Here is a 27,794-nt window from a genome sequence, read left to right as displayed (position 1 = left end):
TAAATGTACTTTGCACCACTGTATTTACTGCAGCACTATTACCCTTGTGACCTATAGGGGGCTTTGTCTCATAATAATGCAACTGATAAAAGATCACATTTAGTGCAACAAAACGTCAAAAACTGCCATGAAAATATTTAATATTAAGTATATTTTATAAGTTTTAAGTTTATATTTTTTTCATTTATAAAAACAGTGTCATCATGTAAACAAATTAGTATTTAAATCCTGAAAATGAGTGAATATTTGATTGTTACTATCAGGACTTAAGTGTTTTATGACATTTTTTTGACATGGACCATAAATGTGGTCTGAGTACATTTTTGCACCATTATTTTTTTTATCAGTTGCACGAGGGTTAATTATGCTTTTAATAGTTTTGTAGATGAGTTCGCAGTGAATGTGCTGTGAGCTGGTTGTAATACATCAATCGTCCACTGGGTGGTGCTGAAGCCGCACAGCTCGGCCGCAGTGACACATGAGGACAATTAAACTGCTCAGTCTATTAACTTCACGTGAAGGTGTCACCTTCTCTCTCTCGGCCGTGAAGTCCTGCGGTGTCTTTCTCTCGGCGGTTTTATTCCCTGTTGGCTAAAGGCTGACACCTTTCAGGTCAGTGGGAGGAAAACTATCCATTTAGGCTATTTCCACCTCGTCGACGGTTGAGTGGGTGTGTGTGTGTGTGTATGTGTGTGTGTGTGTGTGTAGGAATCTAGGAAGTAACGTTAGCCTAACTTTTCAACCAGGACGACGAGGACACGTTAATCCCTATTTCCGTGAGAAACTGTGATTTAAACGAGAAATAACGTCGCCGAACTGCCGGGAAATTATTTTTTCATCATCTAAAACTGTCAGTAAGCAGTTTGTTTGTTCACCTTTTCTGGGAAGCTCAGGTGAAGAAACGTCTGTCTTTTTTTCTCCAGTCGTGTGACTGGAGTTCGTCAGCGTTGACTGGAGGTGGTGGGATCTTCTTGTTCTCCTCTCGTTTAGGAGTGTTTCGGCTTGTAAAGATGAAATGAGTTGTTGTCCTCGAAAGGTGAGACTTGTTTTTGACATTTTGATCGCGTTTGACACTTGCTGCAGTTTGGCATTTATCACCTGGGCGGATGTATCTGTGGGAATTTTGATAGGGAGAAAAGAAAATGTCGATTAATGTAAAAGTGGGCATTTTACATGTTGATACTATGGGTTGAAAAGCTGTTCTTAATACAAGAAATAATGCATTTTGCTGGAAAGAGTATGTTAAACATGTACATATATTTTTACTTGAATTCCTACTTTCTATTTTTCATTTTAAACTCACATTTGGTCACATTGTGTGTTTCTACAGTGGGTGTTGGCAGAGAGTTGGGGCAGTGAGTTATGCTGAAAGCTGCCTGTATATCTCTACATCAGGATGAGCACTAGAAATGGAGCCGAGGCCCCTGAGCAGAATGAGGAGACCTGTGTTGTGCAGATCTACCCCAGGCTGCCCCAGGAGAAAACTGCCTACTGTCCCCTGCAGATCAGCGGCGGGGACACGGCGAGGACGGTTGTCCACAACGCGGTGATCAGCCTGGGCCTGGATGCCACCCAGACGTACAACCTACTGGAGGTCAGGAAGAGCGGCGGAGAGGAGAGGTTGCTGGAGGCTGGGGATTGTATTTTGGAGCGAGTCCTGTTGTGGCCACCCGAGACACAGAGGTGGCACCCTCAGACCCAAGGGTACTACTTCGTTCTGCAGCAGAAGCAAGCCAACAGTGGAGGTAACCAAGAAGGAAGCAGCAAACAGGACTACGATGACCTCTGTAACCTCCAAACTGTGACTGAGGAGAATATCCTGGAGGCTTTACGCCAGCGCTTCCACCAGCGCAAAATCTACACCTACGCCAGCAACATCCTCATCGCCATCAACCCTAATAAGTTCCTACCTCTGTACTACAATCCCAAGTATGTCAAGATGTACGAGAACCAGCCCCTGGGCAAACTGAGCCCTCATATATTTGCCATAGCAGATTTGGCCTTTCGTGCCATGCTGAACCAGCAGGTGAACCAGTGTATTGTGATATCTGGTGAGAGTGGCTCAGGGAAGACTGAGAGCAGCAGTTATCTCATCCACTGCCTGACTGCACTCAGTCAGAAGTCATACTCCAGTGGGCTGAAACGGACCATCCTCGGGGGTGGCCCGGTGCTAGAGGTAGGTCACTGTGACATGAAGCCGTCTATGTGTGACACCTACTGACACCCTCATCTGTTCTGGCAGTCCACAGTATTTTTTTTTATGTAGAAGAAATAAGACTTGAAAGATTGTAACCTGTGTGCGTCATCATTCTTTCAAAAATTATAAGATCAAACTGTCAAACATTTTCTGGTCCAGGTTCTCCAGCTTGAGATTTACCACAAAGTGGAAACGGACAACTTTTCAACTTTTCCCCCAAACAGCGTTTGCCTGTGGTATTACACTTGGTTGTATTAATAAAAAGTCAGGTTTAGTTGCTTACTGATCTAGTAGAAAGACTGCCAGTTCGAACCATCTCAACTCCCAGTGATAAGGGGAAACAACCTTTGACACAACACTGGCACTCTCCATTGAGTGAATGCCCGTCCGTTCACTCTTGTTTTACTTCAGTTTCTATCACTCTCCCTCTTCCTCTTCTTTGCCTCAACAATCAGCGGTGCTCTGTTTCTTTTGCAGTTCCAGTTCTTCCATCGTTACCTGGGAATACCCTCCAGGGAAAACAATGCCTCTTCCTGTTTTGGTTGCGCAATGTCAGATGCGCTTCTTTTGTGTCGTAATACTGCCGTCATTTTCGCAGGAAAAATCCAGCCTGGTGGCAGGCAGAAGTTTTTGATGTGTATTTTTGTTTTTATCTCACTGTAGGTTTTTACTCCTTAGAGAGGTCAAGCTGTCCCTTTTTTGTTTTGTTTTTTTTTATTATTATTTTTTACGAAGAACGTCTTTTGGCCAGTCTTTAGATGTAAATCCCTACAACTGGTCAATATTCATTCAGGGACAGACCGATTACCACATCTGATAAGTAGAATTTTTCTAAATATCGGAATCAGTGTGGGGGTTTTTTGTTTGTTTCTTTGCTTTTATCTTTTGTTCGATTGATAACAAAACAAATCAATTTAAAAATGTGATACTTTTGCTCTGATGCAGCCATTTGTCCTTGTCTGTAGTCATCACTCTGTGGTCTTGAGTGTCACGAGTAATAGCCTATAAACTCTGAATAATCTGAATCTAGTATAGAGAAAATAGCTAGTAACTAAATTGAGAAAAGAAATGTAATGTAGTAAAAAGTACAGTATTTGCCTCCAAAATGGTGGATAGAAGTATAAAGTTTTACGCGATTAATCATGTACTATATGAAATTCACAAAGTTGTGGAAAAATGCCCATCATAGTTTCCAACACAACATCTTCATGTCTTGTTTTTTTTTTTCAACCAATAGTCCAAAACTAAAAGATATTTAATTTACAGCGATATAACACAGAAAAACATTAATTATAGACTGAAAAATGGCACTTCTCCATGAAAACGTTTCCTTGCTCTTCTCAAATTTAAGTATTTACTATTTAATATTATTGTAAATTGCTGCTTTTTTTCAGGACTGTTGGTTGAACAAAAAAAAATCTCAAATTTCCACTCTGGGCCACAGGGACTGGCCTTTAAAAAGCTGTAACTACCTCTAATCTTTCATCCCACCAGCAACTTCGTGCATGCATAGTTTAAGAACCCCCAAATGTTGCTGATGTTTTCAGTTTAGTCGATAAAACCAGTCATTTAACCAGCTGATCATCTGCCTTTGCTGCAGTCTGCAGAGAGTGATGAGTCATGAACTTAGACCCTGTCATCCTGACCTCAAAGACCACGTTGGTAGGACTTTGCTAATCACCAGCTTAGTATGGATGTTTGAGTCTAAATGAAACTGTATTTACGCAATACACAGCGCCCAGTCTCATATCCGTTTTTTCAAGACATGTCAATCTCTCCCGTTCAAAAAAAAAAAACACTCCCTTCAAACGGAGAGTATGTATCAGAGCCTCTTGTGTTTCGCTGCACATTGCACTTCCTGCAATAAAAACATCAGTGTAATCAACAATAACCACAAAACAGCTGTATGATCTAGACCATGAGAGACTCTGTGATCATTTATTTATAAGAAAAAACAGAAAAGGGAACCAAAACACTTACCAGTTTGAATAAGAAGGCAGAACATCTGTGCTGATTTTGAAGTGTCATTTGGTTTTGCAATATTCCTCTCTCATCAAATAAGAAAGGACAACGAGGAAAACAGTGTTAGTCAACTGGGAAGTCCCTCTTTGGCTTATCAACTATAAGCAGTTTCACTCTCACTCATTTAGGTTAAAAGGTTTATTTGTCGGCCCTCACACCAGCGTGGTTCTACACTAACCGTGTCAATGAGTTACACAGCTACACATTTGACCACATTTGCCTGTGACATCTGCTTTCTGTTCAGTTGTCTGTTAGCTTACACATCATGTTTGAATGATAACTGGCAAGAAGCTAGGACAAAATTCAGGGAAATACCCGCCTCCTTGGGACTTTACAAACTTAAGTGTTTTTCCCTGTAAAACATTAATTGTTTTTTCGAGGAGCCTGTTTTCAGTGCTCAACGCCTGAGAACAAATCAGCACGTTGAAAGCAGGTCGTAGTTGGTTTCAGTTCACTATTGTGTATCATTATTCATGTTGTTGTTTTCCAAAGTGCTGTTGGCAACATTCAGATCTGCTCTCGACTACCAGTGTGTGGAAATTCTGTGGAAAAAGTATGTGTGGATATTTCAGATCAGTTCACAAGTGCATGTTTATCTATCCATCAATAGACCAACTAACCCTTTCACACAAAGGCTCCTGGCCCACGTTGTTAATGATCACACCCCCACACACACATACACAATCCCAAGGGGCCAGGCTTTCTTTAGACGGCATCTAAATATGGACTCTTCCTCTCTGAACAGGTCCAACTAGTTCCTCCTTCAAAAAAGCGACAGTTGAAGTGGTTTTCCTGTAAACTGATCTTACTGGCATTTTGTTGTTTTATGCTACTGTCCTCATAGGAGTTCAAATAGTCAGCGATTTAGCTTGAGCAGAGAGAGCGACCTGTTGTGATTTGATTTTTTTTTTTTTAAGTAGGAAGAAGCTCACTGAATACAGAGGTCATAGTTGGTGTAAGCTTCGGTTAAGCAATGACAAATGTTCACACCAAAGCTGAATATCAACACAGGCCAAGCCAAGACCTATTGACAAGATTCCCAATGTAGCAATGAGAATTAGTTGATTTGTTAACTTCCTGTTTGGGTTTTTTTTGCATACGTAGTTCGGCTGCTTTGCCATCTTGGGATTTCCTTCATGAGTACAAGAGTCACACTCAAAAAACTGAGACTTCTCTTTATTTCCTTCTAACTTTCAATTCAATGTTATCTTGCTTCACATCAATGCAACAGAAACTGCATGTGATTTTAATCTCCCTGGTGCAAGATAACAGCCGCTGGATCATGTATGCATTGCCACTTTTTAAGATGTTGTAAGAAATGAAGATACAGAAGTATGATGTTAATTTTAAAATCAGGAAAAGGTCTTCAGGGGATGGCACCTCGCTTTCACGGCGGTTACCTGACTGACCACCTGACTGAGTGGTTGTAGCATGAGGTGTTGGTGATCAGGAAGCCGAGAGCTGAGCTCCAGAGTGGGAATGTGCAGGGCGTTGTCTTTGAGGGAACTCCAGAGAGAGAGAAGAGAAGCAGGAACGTGTCAGAACAGGCTGAGCCAGGTCTGCTGGCAAACCTACTCAGCAAAGTATAAATCACCTCTTTTCTTTCTCTTTCTCCCTCTGTTCTTAAAACCTGTTCCCAGAAATGCACTCTTTCTCTCTCTTTCATCCACCATTATTCAGCTGCCTGTCGAGTTAGGGATCATGGATTCTCATAGGTCTGCATTTCAAAGCAGAAGTCTAGCTCACTCTAGTTCCCTTCTTTGGTTTGAATTTTTAGGACACAACTGGTTCATATCTTTCACAGCCTTCAGTATCCCACAATCCATTTTGCTTTGTTTGCATTAGTTGTTGAAATGAAATTATATGTTCAGACCTTCCTTTAACTGTTAGTTTTCTCGTAAATTGTTGGATATTTTGAAGAAGGATGAACTGATATTTTTTATTTTTAGGGACAATACCAATACTAGTCATCAAGAAGGATCATAACTGATATTTTGAGCCAACATACATATTCAGTAATAATTGAAGGTCATCCCAAATTTTTTGACCGAAAGGCCTCTGATTCATTAGTTGACCTTGCTGAAGAGTTGAAAGCAAAACAAGTTTGGCAACATTCGAGCTAGATGAATGAAAAAGAGCCACTGCAGGATCTGGAGCATTAATTGTACTGTTTGTTATAATCAGATGACATTAGAAACAAAGCAATCTATAGATTATCTGTTTGATTAATGCCCATTACCATTACCAAAAGGTTACAGCACATGCCATACAACTGCAGGGTCGCTGGTTCAACTCCAGCAAACACCTTTGTTGCATGTCCTGTCCTTCTCTTTCCCCTGATTTCCTGTCTGCCTCTTTACCTCAGGTGGAAAAATGCACAGAGGAAAATATTTTTAAAAAAAACCAACGAGACAAATCAAACAAAGAATTACCAAGATTACAAGTTGATATCCTCCAATTGCTAATTTTGTCAGGTGTCTATCACCTGACAGTGAAATGTCACAGCTCATTCTCTTAATTCAAGTCATTATCATACTTGTCCAATTGTACCACTGGTCCTACTTTGTTGGCTGTTATTGTGAGGACACATTCCTGGTGATAAACCTGGAATTTTGTTGACTTAACTACCAGACTGAGTTTAAATGAATGCCTCATTTGTCTCTGTTGGAAGCCCTCCTAATGATAGCGTCCTTCAGGGATCCAGACCCTAAACTGTGGCATTTGCAAACACCTGTTTCTCCCTTTCTTTCACATACCTACTTCCCTCCTCTCTCCATATGCCTTTCGTTCTTTCCATGCTGCATTTAAGCTCTTTATATAAGTTTGATTGATCTGTTATTTTTAATGAAAGCCACGCATGTTTTGAAAAGATTCCTGTCTGTATGAACAGAGGTGCGCTGGGGAGGAACATTCCTTTACCTGCCAGCATGCGATCAGTACAGTGTGCAGGTCTATTTCCCTGTCTGCATGACTGTGGCCTGTTAAGACACGACCCTCAGCATAGCTCAAACAGGAATGATGGAGAACTTTAGATGCTTACGTTGGCTCTGTTTGGATTTCTCTTTTCCTGTATTTAAGGAAGTAAAAACTGATCCAGAGTCAGCTGCAGCTACTGAGCGTCATTTTCCCAGTGGCTTTGCCTGGGTGGAGTCTTGTGTGTTATTGATTGTGAGCCTTAGTTACTGTCTCCAGTCACAGAATAACACTCCAGGCAACCATTAGATCAGTCATTAAGTTGCCTCTTGGGCTGCAACCGATGATAATCTACGCCATCAGTTATTTTAATAATTTGTTGTTTAATTACAAATGAAGATAATTACAAATGCTCATCTGGTTTTCCAGACCCCAAAGTGTCTTTAAGTCACTTGTTACTTTGTCTGAACGACAGATGAAAACAAAGGTATTTGATTTCATGATATGAAACAGAAAAAAAAGCTGAAAATCCTCACATTTGAGTTGCAGGAACCAGGTGATGTTGGTCATTTTACTTATTAAGTAAATTAATCAGTTGAGAGAAATGAATCAATTGCGAAGATGATATATTTGTGGTTGTAAATTAATAAATCAAACAACAAATATTTCCTTACCATCAGCTTATTAATTCATTGTTTACCAGATGATAATATCAGGGTGGCAGTAGAGGTTTTTCAGTTTATCAGCCCTGCAGGAGGGAAATAAATTATGAGAAATAAAAATTTACAACTCAGAAAAATAAAAGAGCAGAGCAGAAAACACCAACCACTAAACAAGAACATGTTTTAAGTGTGAGGGAAATGCCACTCTGTTGACTCAGAAGCCTCATTGATGATGCTTTTGTGACCACTTAACCGTGTGCATAATAGATATGAGTCTCCTGGTTTAACTGCATTATTGATAAAAATCCTGAGAATGCATTGCAATTCAAAACACAGCTATATACTCAGAAAAGCAATTGTGCCATTTAGATTTATACAATTTCTTTACATAATTTTATGTTCAAAGTACTTAAAACAGTTAGATAGTACCTACTGATATTGTTTTCAATTTTAGGTTTTTGCAAAAATACACCCATGAGAGTTATATAGTTGTATAATTAACAATTAGTAGACTAGTCAGCTAGTTGATTGAGATTAATTGATGATAGATTGATTGTTTGAGTCATTTTTTTAAGAAAACTATGAATGTTTGTCTTTAAGACTGTTGGATAGACAAAACACGCAATTTGAAGAAGCCACCTTGGGCTCTGGAAAGTTGTGATGGAGATTTTACAATTTTTTGATACTTTGTAGACCAAAGATTAAAGCAACGTCATGTGGAAATTGGTGCAATTTGCAATTTTTGTGCAATTGGTATAAAAAAGAAATCCCATGTCTGAAAAAAAATGTCAGACGTAATGTAGTTGCTAACAACAAACAAAACACATTACGTCATAACAATGTTATGTGTTGAAAACTTGTATCTTGAAGTAAACATGTATGTAAAGCTGTGATCCTACCCTTTCACTGAAGCTACATAGTGCAGAAACAAGTGATAGGAGGGCAGAGTGGCTGAGACAGAGACACCATTCACCCTATTACAAGACACTGTTATATTATGAAGCTGTTATTTTAAGGTAAAACAGTAACAAAAGTCAAGACAAATTGATTGATGATAAAGAACCTTTAGTTGCAGCCCTAGTTCAGAGTTAGATCAACGTCAATGTTACATAACGGTTGCTAACAAAAACAGTCCCCTGCCATCCCCAAACCAAAGAGATTTATTTGGTAGCTGCTCTAGAAGCATTTTAAGTGTTTAGGTCTGGATGCCAGTGTCCGTGAGAAACATGCCCACAAATTTGTCTGTTTACTTTAATGAAAACGTATGTTCCCCATCTTTCAAACAGGCCTTTGGCAACGCTAGGACTTCAGAGAATAATAACTCCAGCCGCTTTGGGAAGTTCATCCAGCTCAACTATCTGGAGAGTGGTGTCATCAGAGGGTAAGACATCATGTCCTATTTTTCTCACCAAGCATCTGCAGTCACTTAGTGAATCTTCAAGGCTTCACGGATTATCTTATTTGATATGTTTGTTTCATCTAACAGTTCATTTTTCAACCATGCCAAAGTTTCACACATTTTTTTTAACTTTCTTCTCTCATGTGTTTCTTGCAGGGCAGTTATTGAGAAGTATCTGCTAGAAAAGTCCCGCCTGGTGTCCAGAGATAAGAATGAGAGGTATAATGAAGACATTTTAAATCCTCACAGAAACACTCCTAGCTCAGATTTTATATTTAAATCTGGGCATGGAAATTAATGTCACTGGTGCAAACTTTGCTCACAGTTTCACCAATTTGTACCTGACCCTCTTATCTCTAATATAAGCAGACAACTCAATTAAACGTAACAACATTTAAAGCACTATGTGCAGTGAAATGTTTGCTACATAACAGAGTTGAAATGAAACCAGCCTGACTCCTGATTGACTGTATCGGCACTCTGTGACCTACAGGAACTACCACGTGTTCTACTATCTGTTGATGGGTGCGTCCAAAGACGAGCAGGAGGAGTTTCATCTATTAAAGCCACAGGATTATCTCTACCTCAAGCAGGTACCTTTGATCTGCACACTCAGCAGCAGTCATGGAGAGAGGGGAGGCGTGATGTGTCATTTGATGTTATCAAATGGGGAAAACCAGTGGTAGATGTGTATAGAAACAGACCAGCAATATCTAGAAACTTCTCAACAGTAAATTGTAGCTTGTGTGAGTGTCTCCTGTGTAGTGAATAAACACTGCACATTAACTAGGCTTACAGTGGGTCTGTTTTCCCTCAGTCATTTTATTATAGTGAGAATTTAAGACCATGTTGACTCACAGATTCCTTTGTATATTTAGTCCTGTTTACGTATGTCTTTAGAAAATGCTGTTGTTTGATTGAACCCTGGTGTGGACTAAAAACATACTGACACCCCTTGAAGAGGTTGGTCTCTGTCTAGTTTTAAGCAACCCAGCACGGTTTTCTGTGTTGACAATGCAACATGGACCTACTACATGCAATTCTGCCATCAGCTCCCGAGACAATTGTCGCTCTTGATTTTTGATTCATGATGGCATTTCAGCTGCACTCTCAACCAATTCTTATATATAACCAGTGTATGTGTTTGTCATATCTTTGTTCTGCAGGAAGACCTTCATTTTGATGATGAGGAGAAACTTGGGCATGAGTACAAGAGGCTCCATCAAGCTATGGAGATGGTCGGCTTCCTGGCCTCCACCAAGAAACAGTATGTGAAAGTAGCCAGTGTACCTGAACCTAACCTTTAGGGACAGTAAACAAAAGAGTTAATGGACCAGTGTTAAATGTGTCTAAAAAGCAATGTGTCCAACAATGTTTGTAAATAATGATTAGTTTGTTTGTCTTTCTGTCAGACGTGGAATTAGTCATCAGGAACTCAACAGTACATGACAGAGGGAGTACGGTAGACCGTCTCAGGAATGTTTATTTTTTTACAGTAAAGGACTTGATCCTCTCATAGGGTGAAGAAAGCCAGGAATTTAAGGAATATTTGCTGCACATGGCCAAGAAGCATTTCACCGTTTTTAGACTGTGTTTACAGTGTTAACAGTGAAGCTGCACAGCTCTCAGTTGGCTGTACCAGTCTAAAAGCTATGTAGGCAGGCAAAGTAATTTCTACTTCAGCAATTCACTGTCGAGGAGTTTCTGCTCTCTGTACTGGTGTCAGTAACAGGTCAGAGCTTGTCAAGTCGAACAGGAGAAGAAATGCAGCAAGCATGTCGACAAGCGCCTGACAGCCTCGGGACACAGTGTACACATAAAGGCACTAGAAGCTTAGTTTATAACCTATTCAGGACGGTTCCCTGGTGAATAGCCACACTAAAGACACAGTAACTGTTAAAGTGAATAAATCTACAGAGCGATGTACAGTATAACCGCACTGCATATGCAACAGGCGTAAAGTAAAGTTGTTTTTTCTTTGATAAAGTGCTTCATACATTCCTCTGCAAACATCTAATGCAGTCACAAAGTTTCAGTGGAAATTTAGTTGTGCACAAAGTTAAGTGAATCATAATAAAGAATAAATATGAATAGTCTGTTGAGGAATATTTTATTCTACATTTGCAGTAGGTTGAACTTACTCAGTCACTCTTGGTGTGTATAGCTTTGTTTGCCACTGTTAATCTTAATATCAACTACTTTTAGTGTCTACAGGATTAGATGCAACACTGCTATGTTTACATAAATACATATTTTTATGCATGCTTGAGGTGGTTTTTTCCTTTTTGAAAAAGAGTTTATTTATTTTATGAGAGAAGCTGTTTTTCTGAACATGTTTTGCTGCATTTTAACTCGCATGACTCATCAGCTGTTTCTGCTGTGAGAGCTTGAGGAAGAAGAAAAAGGATCTGTTTTCTGCTGCTGACATCTTCCTGGATAGTCACATAACGCAAAAGGGTTAGGTCGCCCAGTTAGTGATCAGCTAGAAGGAAGCGACTGTTGTTAGTTGGCTACGGCTTTGAGTTATTTCTGACATACTGATGAACTAGAAGCAATGTTAAAAAAAAAAAGCATGTTAAGACAGTCAACACTATGTGAAACAAGTCAGATTTGTTGTTGAAATAGATATTCTGACTGAATCCTTTCACAAAATATACTAGAAAATCAGTGTAGTGTACAGGTTTCAGATGGAAATAAAAGTTTCTACTCGAGTGTTAATCACTGATGAAATGTGTTAATCAAAATGTTTTATTAAATTCTGGCTGTATGACCAAGTTAGACATTTAGCCTTGCAGTTAGTTGTTCATCACCTGTTATTATCAAATTGAAGACCTCCATCATGGCTACTATGTGTGTTAATCCCACTTAAAAAACGTATGTTTGTGTGTGTGTGTATTTCCTCTTCACAGTGTATTTTCTATCCTCTCTGCCATCCTGCTGCTGGGCAATGTGACATACACGCTGTCAGAGGACACTGAAGTCCTTGAGGTTGGACCTGATGAAGTTTTGTCCACACTGTCTGACCTGCTCAAGGTACGTTCATAAAGGGAAGCGGTTGATTATAAAAGCTACCCAATGACCTTACCTTACCTCTGCACACTGTTAAATCAGCATCTGGATTTGTCCCAAGTTCATTTCTAAGGTGGTGCCAGTTAAACAAACCCTACACTCCTGATGAAATCACATTAACTAGAAAATATTCTGACTCAGAGCAACTCATAAAGATGAAGTGCGTCATTGCTATGCCTAAAATAGCTCTCTGTTTTGTTTGATAACATACATGTTTTAACCTGCTCTGTTTGTCAAATGCAAGGAATTAATAATGTGTGACATTATTGTAGAACTGTCCTCACACTTTGTTTCTTGTTAGGTAAAAAAGGAGCCACTCGTGAAGACTTTGACCAAGAGGAGAGTAGTGACCGCAGACGGGACCGTGGATTCACAGTACACACTACAAGAGGTAAAGAGTTAAGAGAAATGATTAAATCATTAAATATAATGAGTCTGACGAATCGTCAAGTTGCATAACCCTCTGCTGTGTCTGATATTGCTGTCTGCATGAAATCTAAAGTGTTGTAACCTTTTTGTTCCATTTGAGATAAAGTAGTAATTGGCTCCGTTTGTATTTCTGTGCGTTAAGGCCTCCACAGCACGAGACTCCATGGCCAAGTCTTTATACGGCGCTCTGTTTGACTGGATCGTCCTTCACATCAACCATGCAATGCTCAATAGACGAGACATGGAGGAGTCTGTCTCTGTAAGTCATGTGATGCACTAAAGGCTGCACTACAACAACAAAAAACTGCAATGTTGAGACGTCTTCATTAGTCAAAAGAATAAAATGTTTTCAGTGCTCTTCGAAACTCTTCCTTGATTTTTACTTCTACATTGATTTAGATATAAAGTTGAATTTTATGTAAATATAACAAATGAATATCAGTTGCATTAACTTGTCATTTTCCAACTACAAGTCAGTTAGGAGATAAAGTGCTGAAAAGAGGATTATAAATGTCTGTAGATGCGTATCTAAAGTCATATTATAGCTCGATTTTCATCAAAAATTCTCTATGTTTAGCAGTAGATGCGCAGTCTTAATGTAGCTAATTAATTACCTCATCATGTTTGCAGACTCTTACATGTTGCTTATAAATTTACCTATTTGTTGTTTTTATTTTTAGTGTTTGTCCATCGGCGTCCTGGATTTGTTTGGATTCGAGAACCTCCAGACAAACAGCTTTGAGCAGCTGTGTATCAACTACACCAACGAGAAACTGCAGTATTACATCAACCAGCACATCTTCAAGCTTAAGCAAGTAGGTGCTTTTCATTTCCTATTGCCTTTGTAGCGCAAAGCTCCAGGCTCACATGGTCTTACAGACAGTGATATTATGGTGCTTTCGTTTGGTTTTATTTTCCAATTTCTGGATTATTTTTGGCATTGAGGAGTCTTAAAACATGCAGGCACTCTGGTTACTATTCTGGCTATCTAATTACATTTCAGGAAGATTACGTGTCAGAGGGCATCACCTGGCAAAACATCGACTGCTCTGACAACAGTGGCTGCATTCAGCTGATCAATGAGAAGTCGACCGGACTCTTTGATCTGCTGGATACGGAGAGCAGGTAGGTGAATCCCATGCTGTGATATCTCACACTAAACATGTGATGATAATATGGAAAACAAGGCATTTCAAAAGCAATTTAGATACGATTTAGTGGCAGACTGGTCATTCTGGCTAGTCTTAGTCATAATCTCTTTTATAAAAGGTCTCAGGGCAAAGGAGAACAATAAATGCCAAAAAAAGATTTTGTCTTTTGTATTCAAGTAAATATTTTCTTCAGGAAAATACTGATCAAATAAATGTAATTTCAGCTAGCTTTGCAGGCAAACTGCATCTAAGAGCGGCTAGCTTAAAGATTGATGATACAGTCCAAATCATAGTTAGGATAATGTATTTTTTGTGATGTTGATGTGGCTTATTATGCAAAACTGCATACATGATCATTCAATATTTGATATCAAACCAAACTTTCATTTTCAGTTAAAAAAATGTTCTAGTTAGACAGCAGTTTTGTGTATTATAATATCATCATATCAGCAATTGATAAAATTATTGATTAAATTATGTGTATTGTTTTGTTTTTTTGCCTTTTCTAGTACATCAATGAGTGGCTTTACCCGAGTCAGTCCTGTTTTCTGTCCCAGATATCACATGTTGATATTGATATTCTGTCCTTCTCTTTGTGTATCTTCAGCCTCCCTCAGGCCACAGATGAAACCCTGTTGGACAAGTTGAAGCAGCAGCATCAGGACAACCCATTCTTTGTGCCCTCTTCAGACACTGAGCCGACTTTTGTCATTCAACACTTTGCTGGGAGGGTTACTTATCACATCAAGGTGGGGTGTACTACATATATTTTCAACCATTTTTTATTCTACAAAGTAAATAATAATTTTACCTTTCAAGTTCAGTAAATGTTCTTTCCGTCATTCGGCTGGACTGCTGTAACATAGCAATGGTCTGCAGTGGCCTTGTTAGATAAGCCACTGTGGGAAAAGCCTTGAATATCTTGGTGAACTAAGTGAATGATTAATGCTGCTCCCTCCCCTGAGAAGACTGTTGTAACACTCTGAAGTTAAAAGTTGTGAATACATGTAATGAATGTGGAGCTCCACAGATTCCCCTTCTGTAGGATTACAGCAACAATTAAGGTATGCAACATGCCAATCATAATTCTTCTTCTACCTCAGGATTTCCGGGAGAAAAACACAGAGCATATGCGTCCTGAAGTCGTATCACTTATGCGGAGCAGTGAGCGGGCGTTCTTGCATCACTTGGTCGCATCGAGTCCAGAGGCGCTGTTCAGATGGGGAGTCCTCCGAGCCACCATTCGCATCCTCACAGTCTTCAAGAACCTGGGACGGCAGCGGGCAGAACTGAGTAGGTCACCTAAGTTATTGATCAAGCTGCATTCTCAGCTGCATACAGCAAAAAAAACTGTGGATGTGTCTTTGCAGGACAAACTAGTCAAAGCTTATCAGGGATTTATGTTTAACTCACATTTCTGAATGTCTGTCATCCTCCATCTCTTTAACATATTTTTTAAGAAGTATTGTCATTGATTATGGACGTGTAACAGTTGCTTCCAGAAAAGGCTCCCGAAAGTCCCTCAAAGACATGAAACAGCGCAGCAGTGCTGTGGACAGACTTTCCAGGTACATTTTCTACATTGGTGCATTTCTAGTTTGTCTTGAATCAGCTCTGTAGACGCAATTTTGACATGCTATGAATAAACATCTGTAGACATGCTTGTTAAAAGACAATATACTATTAAAAGAAATAAAATACTTTATGTTGATGAAGTCCCTCTCTGACATTCACAGCACCAGCCTGACTCTGGATTTCTCCTTTGATCGCTCTGACGAGCTGCCTTTCGATGTATTTGAAGACATCTTTGTCAATTATGAAAAAAGAAAGTAAGTGGACTATATGGCTTTAGTTTAAACGTAACATGACGTTATTCCTTCACACATTGTATTTCCAGAGCTGTATGTTGTATGGAGCCTCATGGTGTCTGTATTTTCTTCAGGAAAACTAGGAGTGGTCGACAGAAGCAGCTGATTCCAAAGGTAAAGTGTCACTACTGGGTGCAGGGTTGATGAAGCTTTTTATGTCATTTCAAAAGCAGGACTGTAGCATAGATGTGTTTAAATCTTTAAAGTGAAATACCATTAATTCTGTTTGTTCCATTCATCTGTCCATCTCCACTTATTTTGGGAGTCAGAAAGCTCACAGAAGTTTTAATGTTTTACTAAACAGAACCTCATGGATTTTCAATCCCTCCAACACACTGTTGGTCTCACCGCGCATGACCGAACCAGCAAATTTATCTTCCACCCTCAGCGGAAGGCAAAGCCCCCTACGATTAGCGCTCAGTTTCAGGTTTGTCCTCTTCTTACATCTGTCTCATAAAGTTCAACTTAAATTGTGACATCATGTGACATACATGTATGTGGAAATGATTGTGTTATCTCAAATATCCATTATTTTAAAGTCATACTCACTTTTTTCAGCTTTTTACTTGGATAAGCGTAAGGCACTATGGGTTGCTGTTATAGTCATTCTATATTTTATCCAAATTTCAGACAGCATTTTCTGTTTTTTTCAATACTGGATATACAGTGAAACATTTTGGAGTGAAATCTTTACCAATATATTTTTGTTATATCTATGATAGAACCTGTTGTCTCTGTGATTGACTGAGAGATTGATGAAGCCTGTCCCTCTCTTCATACTAACTGCCAATGTAGTATTTAAGTGGGTTTCAGACTCGTGTCCTAGAGTTTGACGTGATTGAATTAGACAGTTATTTAACAACAAACAAGGTCCATAAAAATATACTTGAGCTATAGCTGTAACTGTGGGTATCCACATTTTTGTTCAGTACATTACAAACTCCATTTTCTGTAATTTTTGTACAATATTGTAGATTACTAGTGCATGTTTGCCTTGTTAAAGGCATGAGGCTAATTTTCATACTTTTATTTTGAGTGTTTACTAAAAAATGTTTAGGCTACATACTTGTGGACCTTTAACTGACTGTTTGCTATTATAGTAATTCAACATTAACCATCACTAATTACACTTTTGCTTCTCACAGGCCTCACTAAGAAAGCTGATGGAGACAATGGAAAAAGCCGAACCTTTCTTTATTTTCTGTGTTCGCTCCAACGCTAAAAAGGTAACAACATCTTTAGATGAGAACCACAGTTTGGACTGTGTAGCACAGTTAATCACTTTGGGAATTGTTTTGTCTCCTACAGAAAGAGCTGCACTTTGATGACGAACTTGTACGACAGCAAATCAAGTACACAGGCATACTGCAGATGGTTCACATCCAGAAGTCCGGCTACAGTGCCAAATACACATTTAAGGTGGGCAATTGCATGTACATGGATATCCCACTTAACAGTTTATTCAGGGAATTTACAAAGAAAAGGAAAACTAACACATTTCTGTATCTGTTAATGAGTGCAAAGTTAATTTGCACTGATATCTTTCTCTTGGTGACAGGAATTTGTGGAGAAGTTCAGAATGTTGCTTCCAAAAGGAGCTACGGGAACGCCAGAGCACATAACGGCGCTGTTTGAGAGGATGGAGCTGGATAAGACCACCTATCAAATAGGGAAAACCCAGGTAATTATTCTTTATCATATCTATAATATATTCCTATCCCACCATCCACGATTCTCCTGTGTATCACGATGGCCAGAGGATAAAGGTAACCATTTCCTGCGATCTATTTTGAATTTAAACATCCAACAAATGACAAAACGTGCTGGAATTTTGTGACCATCAAAATGTCAGATGAACTGCTTTATTATCACTCTTGGGAGAACACTGTCATGAATCAGAGGAGACTGTCACTTACTAAAAAGGCATTGCAGATTTCATGCTTAACATGAAGTCATAAAAACACATAAAAGTCACATAAGAAGTAACGCATGGACTGAAATGTTCCACAGATGATATAGTACAAATGTTCCTGGTGGTTTCTCATCTGTAAGCCTCTCTTTCATCTACTCAGGTGTTCCTCAAGGAGAAGGAGAGGCAGCTGCTCCAAGACACTCTCAACAAAGAAGTGATGCGTCACATCATCATCCTGCAGCGCTGGTTCCGGGCCTGTCTGCTAAGGTTGCACTACCTGCAAAAGAAAGATGCCACTATGCTTATACAGGTATCATTTAAGTTAGATTTTATAGATAGCCCTCTTGAAGTGCCTTCTTAGGGTCCCAGCAAACATAACACATATTAGCAAATACTTAAGAACAAATAAAGAACATGACAGCAGAGTAAATCTGACAGGATTTCTTCTTTTATTTTTTTTTAGAGGTGCTGGCGTGAGTTTTATGAGAAGCAAAACCGAGCAGCCACAGTGATCCAGACAGCGTGGAAGAGTTCACTGAAGAGGCCACAGACGGAAGATGACGAGAAGACGTCCGATACCCGGCCTGGACGGGACAGGTATTCATACAGTACTAATCCACCTTCACTGTTCACAATGTAGGGATAAAATGTCACTTGACAAGACTCTCGGAGTGATGTTTTACACTGTCAGTGGCTCATTTTGCATTAGGCGTGTCTATCTGGCAGTGAATTTTGTGTTCAGTGACATGTGTGCAACGGCTAGAATATAATTTAGAGACAATGTTTTGAGCCAATAAATGTTGACACATCATGTCAAAAATGTTTTGGATCATTTGACTTTGATTATAAAAGGAATTGGGACAAAGATATGTACAAAGCAGGACATTTTACAAGCGAGAAATATACTTGTCACTGCCCTCTGCTGGCCAAATGTTATATAGCATTAACATTTCATGTTCCTTAGAAGCCAATAAAACATATCTGTGATGAGCTATAATAGGTTAATTTTAGCCCAGGTTGTGTTAAGTAGTCTTAACTAAACAATGAGGTAAATCTTTCAGTTTACTGTGTGTGCATGTCAGGTAAAATTTTAATCAAAACAGATGATAAACTATTAGTACATATATGATGGATAAAGTTGATGTGATGCCAGTCTGATTTAGTGGTTCTCACATAACAGCTTGAAGAAAGGGTTAAAGAGGCAGCAGAAAGTGGAGCACAGCCCTGGCAGGATCCCGGAGGCTGACCCAATCGACGGCCAGTCTGCACAGAGGGCCAGGAGCAGGGAGAATCGAGAGGGCAGAGGGTCCCCTCCTCCTCTCAACAGACCCCTCTCCCTCCCACTGGACCCTAATGTTGCCATACATGATCGAGCCACAAGCCCCTCAAAGAGCCCGCTTCAGCGCTACAAAGATATGGGGGGCATCAAGCAGAAGGCTGAGAGGTGGAAGGAAAGACAGAGCGATGATTCAAGTCCTGAACTGCGCCGGCGACCAGACAGGACAGATGATTTTCAGTAAGCTTCCCTTGGTCCCAACAAGCTCCTTTAATAACGTCATAAACATCCTTTTGTGTTTCTGTTTTTCTACCCGTCATGTCTATCTCATGACCACATGTTTATATGGCAATAATTTCTGAAATTATTTTAGTCCCACAATAGACCACAGCTCTGCTCTTGTTTCCTTCTGCAACGCAGGAAGAAAGGGAAGTCCATATCTGTTGATGAACTGTTGAACATCAGCTCATCAGGCTCTGATAGCTCACCATCGACTAATCAGGTAAACTTTTTTTGGTATTGCATAATCAAAAACATTGTTGTCATTCAATCCATTCTTCTTTATGCGTCTTCCATAGTTGTATTTAGTGTCCTGCAAAAGAATAAATGTAGGCACTGGCATTGTACTGTCGTAATGTGTATTGTAACATGACAAGTTACACATGAATGGAGGCTCTTTACACATGAATCAAAGAAGGCCTCCCAGTTTGTGCCTCATCACCTTTCCTGGCCCAATTAGGAGAGGGTACGTTTACGCAAGCAGCCCAAACGCAAGCGACGCTTAGCCTACGCCCGTAGCGGTTTGGTGCTTAACTTTGGGGGCTCAAAGGAGAGCGAGTACTGGAGCTTTCCACTGCCTCCCCTCAGCCCCCAAGTGCGCAGCCTGAAGAGCTCAGCTAGTAGCGTGGATGTCCGGGCCTTCAACTCCAAGGTCAAGGTACTGACCGAAGAGGCGTCTCAACCGACTGCGGCTCTCCTCTGCATGCAGGCCTTGCATGTGTATGCCCCAAATTTACTGAAAGTTGCATTGCACTGGGACTTCTTATTTCTGCCCTGCAGCCCAGAACAATAAAGAATGAGCTTCTGCTTCTGAATTTCCAAAGCTCATTCCTGATCATTTTGTTCTTTTCTTCACCCAAATGAGCCTTAGGTCAGCGGGTACAGTTCAGACTCACCACAGTCTGATGACTTATTTTTATTCAAGTGTTTTTTGGTCACTATCAAAATTAAAGAGAGTTTGAAATGCTTCATTTTGGGATTTTTTTCTGTTTTGTAGTGCAAGTATGCTAAATACAGTAATGAAATTTATTCAGATTCAGATACTTATCATATGCAAGACTAGATAGATTTGTGTCCTGAAAGTCATATTAATCATTTTTTTAACTGTACATGGCAACTTCTGCTGAACCTAAACTATATGGAATGTGTGAACCAAATATTAAATGAACCCATATTTAAATAATGTAAACATCACTGGGACATCATTGATTACTCACGAAACTCATTATTGATGTGAAGAAAATCAAACACAGTACCAATCACATCTACTAATGACTGTAGAAACATGGAAATATTATTTAAAATCTCACTGTGTGTGTAAATAATAAATGTTCCTAACACACTAGGGCTGCACAGATGTTAAGTGAAATTACAAAATCCAAATCGCAGAAGCTGCAATATAATAATCTTTCCCACTAATCACCACATGAATCATATCACAATCAGTCAAAATATTCCCATTATGATTTTTTAAATCATATTGTGCAGCCCTATAACTGACTGACACAATGTTATATATAAAACTAACTTTGCTCATTCCAAAGAAAAAAGGTCAAAGTTCAGTTGGTGGCTGGAGACAGTGAAGCTTTGCATGATGAGAAAAAATGGTGAAGGACTACCACTGCCATGCTAATATTATATTGTGTTAATGTGCTCTGGTTTGGTGGTGGAGCTGTGGTGAAGTTGCTGCAGGGGGACGTGGTGGGGAAGAAGGTCTTGCTCTGTTTAATGAATTGTTTGTTTGCATGTTTTATACTTTGACTAAGAGCATGTGCATGTTTCGATACTGTTGCAGATAGCAGCAGAACCTGATGGGTCGAGGTTCAGTCTCCCAGTCAGGAGCAGCAATGAGGACTCTGGACAGCAGGGATCGGACCAATCACAACTCACAACCCCTGAAAAGTAAGACCCTTCTCTCAGTAAGAGGGAAATTGCTCAAGGTTTGACTTTTTAGGACCAAGCTTAACAATACTTGATGTATGTGATATGTTGCTGCATATTGATGATACAGACTGTCTTTTCTACAGGGCTTGGTTTCTCACAAAATTTTTGAGAAAGCGGAAGCCTGATTCTCCGACTCTGTCAGATAAAGCAGGTAAACAGAAGTTTTCAAAGACATATTCCCCAAAGCAGCAACCTTAAATGTATTTATTAAAACAATGTGGATTGAATATGTTCAATAGTACATTGAATATAGAAATATTGTGATTCATTGTTAATGAAATTAACCTATACATCAACAGCAGTAGATATAGTGTATAAACTTGAATTATCATGTTAGACTAATAATGAATCATCTCCTTTGTCTGACTGCAGTCACCTTGCCCAGATACAATCCAGATCCTTACCACATGCCAAGCCAGAACAGCGGGAGGGCCACCCGAAACCCGACCATTCGAATCAGCCGGGCCACGCGGGTGATGCAGTGGAACGTATCTCTGGACCGTGAGATCACTGACCCCAAAGAGCTGCGAAACCTGGATGAGTTCCTCGGCAATCAGGTGAGATCATCAGCCGAGGAGAGGAATAAGTAGCACAGCAGGTTTCGAACAGGTTTTATTTCTCACAATTGGAAATCTTGACACAAATTTGTTGATACTGATTTGATACTGGTGCACTGTTTTTATTGTTTTTTTACATAATCTTAAAAAAATCGTCATAATTACTTCTTTTTTTTCTTCTTTTTTTTCTATTTTAATAAAATAAATATTAATTCCAGTAAAATCGTTTTGGAGCAGAGTTATGATTATTGACTGTATTATATAACCATTTACAGGTCCTAGATTGATTGATCTATCTGTGTTTTGTAAGGCCTCAATTACATATAAAATGTTGTTTTATATATTAGATTTTGTGTTTTTTCCCTAATAGAAATTGTTTTATTATAATTTTCCAATCTCAATAAAAAATGCACACAAAAAAGTTGATAAATCCTGTGTTCTGCATTTTCATGATTTCTTCTTTTTCCATCTTTCTCCTCAGGTTAATGAGCTGCAGAGTAGAATAAAAGAGCTGTCACCAACAGAGAGCATCTTCCTGACAGCCACCATGCAGTTCAGAGAGACCATCAAAGGCATGTACTCAGTGCAGGTCAGTTGAACATCCTTCTCTGTACAATATAAGGTTTCATGTAGTAGGAAGAAGTTAGGGGGAATAATCTTCTTCAACACATCTCTACAATTCAGGATTATCATAAGAGCATTTTTTATACATGTTGGAAAGTGAACACAAACTGTGTGACCAACAGAAGCCCCAAATCGGCTATAAAGATCTGATGAAGGGCTACCGCAACAAGGTGAACACACTAGCAGGATCCAAGCAGAAGACAGAAGTCTCTCTGGTGGTCAACTTGTTTCAGTCTGTGCTGGACGGCTTTATTAGGGGGGAGATTAAACGAGTGGAGTCTGAGCCTACCAAGGTAAGTTTGAGAATTTAATTTCAATCATCAGTCTCCAAATTACTTGAGGAGTATAAACTATCAGTTGACTTACTCATATCTCACTTGTGGCTTCTCTCAGGCCTCCAAGACGGGGAAGAAGAGAAGGAGGAAAAAGGACAAATGTGTACGTTTTTAATCTTTACATGCATTGTGACATGACATGCAGACAGATCATTCTAAGGCCTTGTCTGCGCATCTTCTCTCTACAGCCTAAAAGTCCTCTGGATCACCTGTTCAGTACATACCAGGTGAACATTATGCAGTCATGTGACTTGTGTGGCTCCTACATCTGGGGAATGGAGAAAGCCTACATGTGCAGCGGTGAGTTCAAAGACCTGCCAGTCCACAAACTGTAACCACCACATTTAAAAAAACAACAAAAAACCCAAGATGGAAACCATTACATAACCTTTTTTAAATGTTGTTTTTAATTTTAGCTTGCAAGTTAATATGTCACAAGAAATGTCTGAACAAGATCATCACAGACTGCTCGACACGGTGTGCCAGGCAGGTAGGAAATGACATTTTAAATACTGCAGTATGATTTAATAAGTCTAAAAACATGTATGTCAGTTTTTTAAGACACCATTTGCATACATTTCTCATTTACAGGATGACAGTGTACCAGGCTCCCTTCACTTTGGGGTCCAGGTGTGTGTCCTTACCAGTAAAGCCAACCCTGTGCCCAAAGTGGTGGAGTTGTTGCTGATGCATGTGGAGCTGAATGGCCTTTACACGGAGGGTATTTACCGCAAGTCAGGCTCAGCCTGTCGAGCGAGGGAGCTCCATCAGATTCTGGAGACTGGTAAGAAATTCCTCGACCACCAGCTGAAACTTTAACTGTCTGCTACAGTCTGCTTGACAGGTTAGAGTTCCACATGAAAAAAATCTACTATCAATCAACTAGACAACAATAACATTTGATAATGTGTATGCTATATTTTAAAAAAAATTTTAAAGAAACTATAAATTCTTTATTTCTATTGTTATGATGATTCTTACATGACATCTTATATTTTAAATGTTTTTGGTGCATTGTGTTCTGTCTTGTGGTGTCAGATCCTGAAGGGACATCTTTGGACAACTACCCCATCCACACCATCTCAGGTCTGGTTAAACGTTGGCTCAGAGAGCTGCCGGACCCCCTCATGACATCTTCCCTCTACAGTGACTTTCTGCATGCCGTTGGTGAGTAAATATTAGAAGTATTACAATATTTAAGTTTAAACCAGAAAGGTCTGATTAGCACATATGCATTTTTTTGTCCCTGTAATACGCACAAACAGAATCAGTAGATTTAATTTGTTATCTTAGATTGTAAACTTAATGGAGCTCTGGAGCATTTTAAGGGTTTTGCCCAACCAACAGTCCAAATCTCAAAGATATCAGGTTCACAAATAATATCATTTATAGAATAAGACGATAATATCTGACTATTTACAAAATAATATATAAAACATTTTACAATTATATAAAATAAAACAACAACATCCCCTCATTGGAGAAGCTGACACTAGTGGTTTTTTTTTATCAGTTATCAAAATACTCAGTCAATGAACTAATCGATAAAATAATAATAATTTCTTCTTGTCATACTATTTAAATTATAAAAAAAATACAGATATGAATGTTTACTATGACAAGTTTTTGAAGTTTATTGACCTCCATGTTTGTTTGTCCTCAGAGCTGCCAGAGAGAGCTGAGAAAATAAGGGCCGTTTACCAAAAGGTTGATGAACTTCCTCCTGCCAATTACAACACGTTAGAGCGGCTCATCTTTCATCTTGTCAGGTAGGAATGTCTCTATTAGTCTCTTCTACTTGTGTACTGCTAAAACAACATTATTCTATTCTAATATATAGGTTGCAAAGAATCCTCCCTCCTCATAGTGATTATTTGATCCTGTTGGTTATTTGTATGTGATGAAAGTACTCTGAGGTCTTGATCTGTGTATGTTTTTAGGGTCACAAAGGAGGAAGAGCACAATAAGATGTCACCAAGTTCTCTTGCTATTGTATTTGCCCCCTGCATCCTGCGTTCACCTGATGCTGATGACCCCTTCCTTGGTATGAAGGATGTGTCCAAGACTACACAGTAAGTCATACACAGTAACTCTCCACCATCTTCAAGGAAGATTTTTTTATTTACTTACTTACTTACTTATTTATCATAGTCACTAAAAAAGTCAAAATATTGTATTTATTTCTAGAGATGAGCAGCATTTTTCTGTGGGTGTATTCATCTTTGACCGTGTTGTCTGCAGGTGTGTGGAGATCCTGATCACTGAGCAGTTGAGGCGCTACAATGAGAAGATGCAGAATATCCAGGAGCTGGAATATGCAGAGGCCCTGGCTGTCAATCAGCTCAGACTAAGGAGACAAAATACGGTATTAAATTCACTGTTAAGCACTTTTCTGATCATCTACGTCTGCCAGTGGGTATTGTTTCTGAGAAAAGTAACATTTGGGATATTGACATCCTCGCTCATTTTTCTAAATAAAATTCAAACGATCTGGAGTCAGAGTCCTCATACACCTGCTGACAGCCAACCCCTACTCTGATTTCTGTGCAGGTTGTTGAAAAGCCCTCAGAGGTGGACGCTCCGGAGCAATTAAGTCCAGATGAAATGGAGAGGACACTCATCGATAGGATCAAGTCTATCAAGCAAGAAAAGTGAGCTGAGATTTTTTTTCTTAATTTTTTGGAGCGAAATGCAGTGATAAAATTAGTTGAAACAATATTTTGTTTTGTTATTTTCAGGGTGAACTTGGCCTGCCGGTTACCTGACCTGGAGCAGGAGCAGTCTGACGACGACAACCTGGACTCATCGTCGTCGATGAGCTCAGATAGCTTAGATGACCGCCTGGGGAGCATGGATTCGGAAGGTCAGTAGGGAGGTAAGGTACCTTTACCTTCCTCTGGGGTTTAAGCAAGCAGCAACTCACTGATAAAGTTAAAAATGAGGCTCGGAGAAAGAAGACACAGCACAGTAGATGATCTGATTAGAAGTTAGGCACTGAAACTACTCCAACTCTATATCCTCTTTAACCCTATAGACCATGTGTCCTCTTGAAAATAACCAGTTCTCTTTATATCAAGTGTTGTTTATTGTTCACCAACACAGGGACTTGGGGTTGACAGTGTGTGTGTGCTCACAGAAAATATTTTTACCGTTCTGATAATTCTGATTCCAGGAAAAGTAGCCATGCGATTGAAAACCCAGAAGCCCAACTGCCCGCCTAAACCTCCTGACCTGGCGCAGAGAGTCAGGAGTCTGATGGCTCAGACAGATGATGAACGGAGAGAGTTCGCACCAGGACAAAAGACAGATGTTACCCAATCCATGTGCTTCCTGCCCAGCCAAGACAACTCCCCCCTCACCGACAAACCCCAGATCACGACGAGCAAGAGTTTAAATGGGAGCTTTGATGACCTGGACATCCCTTACATCGATGAGGATGATGAAGATCTTACAGCAGCATAACGCCACAAGTTGTACTAATTGGAATCTTCTCCGGTGTTTGTTAATAGAAGACTTTTGTGATGTCAAAGAGGAACTGCACACTTTGTTTTATAGACATGTCCATGTGTCAGTGCTGCTATGGAAACAAACAGCTTTGAGAATTTATATGTATTTAATGGGAGGTCGAATTTATATGTATATGAACGGTCCCTTCAGGGGTTTTAAAACAGATCTGGAGAATGACCCAACATCAAGGACTACTCAGACTCCTTGTACCAGTACACTGTGTGTGATTTTAAACATATTTCAGAATTGTACAGTATGCATTTTATTAAAAGTAGGTATTTTTAATCAATTCTGTAAAGTTGTGTAACAAGCTGTGTCTCAGGATAACGTGATGAGGAGAAACTGACTCAAGATACTTCACTGATGGACATTTTTGTGAGCTCATCCACTGTTGTACTAGTGGCAGATTGCCACGTTTTGTGGAAAAAATGTCTTGTAATGGTACCAGATTCTCTATTGTACAGAGTGACATTGTATTTTTGGCTCTCATTGAGTGCATTATTGTGTATCTAAATAGTTTCAATTGTGTTTTTCTGCTTTTCATTTTCCTCTGGTGTATAAACTGCGGTGACTTACCACTGATTCATGTTACCTGTTAAGGAAACGGTCACATTGCTGCCTTTAAGACTGACTGAAAACACTTCCCTCTGCCTTTCTTCTTAGTATTACGAGGCTGTGCCGTTTAACCAAGTTAACAATTTGTATATATGTTTGTCAAACAAAAAAAAAAGCATGTCTGTACATTTAATAAGGGGTAGGAATAATGCATAATGGGATGAGCATCCTCCAAGTTTGACTTTTTTCACCAACTAAAATAAACTGACCATTTTGTCTCCTGTTCTAAAACTAATGACTCTACTTATATAATGATTATAACCAATAATGCAGCTTTCACATCAACAAGTGTCTTAAAGGAGAAGACCAAAATGTTGTCATTATTTACTCTCGCCATCTGGAAAGTGATCGATTTGAGAAGACATTTGTATTCTGCCGTTTTTGAGCGGAAATCTTCACTGTTAAGCCAAAAGTGTTAGTTTGCATCCTGCCTGAAGTGGGTGCAGGAGCTTGACCATGCACTGAAGGTGTAAATGTTGTCTTTTCAAATTATTTGGGATCTTGGGGCTTCCAAAGACTTGGATTACGCCGGACAAGCTGTATGGAGCCATTTCATGTTTTTCCCATAGTTTTTTTATCGGCATGAAGTTGAGTAGATAATGGCTGAATTTTCATTTTGGGTGAACTACTTTAACAGTATACAGTATATTATGGTGAACAATTAAACAGAAATCAAATAAAATCCTGCATGTTAGAGAAAGCTTATGAATAACTGAACAGAGAAAAGATATTTGAGAAAATATACAAAACGCCACATTTATAATAGTACTTTGAAACACTATCACTTTGGTTCCATGATTTGTTACTACATGTTGATACTAAACAACATTGTGAATAACTAATTAGATGATATATCAATTCTGGGATCACCATGTGAACGTCTACAATGTAAAATGTGAGGAAATTGTAAAATTGTATGTCAGGTGGAAGTTTTATAGAGAATAAAGATGCCCTTTTTGTCAGTGAGATGAATGACAATATCTATAGACCAGTATTTCACAAGATTGAATTATATTTAAATGTTCCCCCCGAGTT

General features: G+C 39.3%; 1 protein-coding gene across 4 annotated transcripts; it reads left to right on the top strand.

The window, feature by feature from the left end:
• Positions 1–498: 498 nt before the first annotated feature.
• On the top strand, positions 499–27,725 carry LOC311266119 (myosin IXb). Of its 4 annotated transcripts, XM_084368314.1 has the most exons (41): positions 499–612; positions 924–1,036; positions 1,331–2,176; positions 9,081–9,175; positions 9,350–9,412; positions 9,687–9,786; positions 10,360–10,460; positions 12,103–12,226; positions 12,564–12,653; positions 12,834–12,950; positions 13,372–13,506; positions 13,695–13,816; positions 14,450–14,591; positions 14,946–15,135; positions 15,335–15,410; positions 15,579–15,671; positions 15,785–15,824; positions 16,015–16,137; positions 16,856–16,936; positions 17,019–17,129; positions 17,269–17,391; positions 17,783–17,932; positions 18,086–18,219; positions 18,803–19,138; positions 19,319–19,400; positions 20,973–21,079; positions 21,205–21,272; positions 21,494–21,678; positions 22,160–22,267; positions 22,425–22,595; positions 22,696–22,740; positions 22,826–22,937; positions 23,054–23,127; positions 23,229–23,421; positions 23,676–23,804; positions 24,301–24,406; positions 24,578–24,709; positions 24,879–25,002; positions 25,188–25,288; positions 25,376–25,500; positions 25,810–27,725. In XM_084368314.1, exons 3-41 carry the CDS (start codon positions 1,397–1,399, stop codon positions 26,097–26,099), a joined length of 5,478 nt encoding a protein of 1,825 aa, XP_084224440.1. In that variant the 5' UTR covers positions 499–612; positions 924–1,036; positions 1,331–1,396; the 3' UTR covers positions 26,100–27,725. The 4 variants fall into 4 exon arrangements, with proteins under 4 accessions (XP_084224440.1, XP_084224441.1, XP_084224439.1 ...); XM_084368315.1 differs by lacking the exon at positions 924–1,036; XM_084368313.1 differs by having other exon boundaries at positions 499–1,036.
• The last annotated feature ends 69 nt before the right edge of the window (positions 27,726–27,794 follow it).

Source organism: Pagrus pagrus, assembly GCF_965226575.1.
Source record: "Pagrus pagrus genome assembly, chromosome: 12".
NCBI lineage: Eukaryota > Metazoa > Chordata > Actinopteri > Spariformes > Sparidae > Pagrus > Pagrus pagrus.
Note: the sequence above shows the minus strand (reverse complement) of the source record. Positions and strands in the feature narration are given on the sequence as shown.

Excerpts from the sequence above, each read along its gene's own strand:
- LOC311266119 (XM_084368315.1), top strand. The coding sequence starts at position 1,397 with ATGAGCACTAGAAATGGAGCCGAGGCCCCTGAGCAGAATGAGGAGACC. Across the intron at positions 9,413-9,686 it reads TCCAGAGATAAGAATGAGAG|GAACTACCACGTGTTCTACT; the intron begins GTATAATGAAGA and ends TGTGACCTACAG. Across the intron at positions 18,220-18,802 it reads ACCCGGCCTGGACGGGACAG|CTTGAAGAAAGGGTTAAAGA; the intron begins GTATTCATACAG and ends CTCACATAACAG.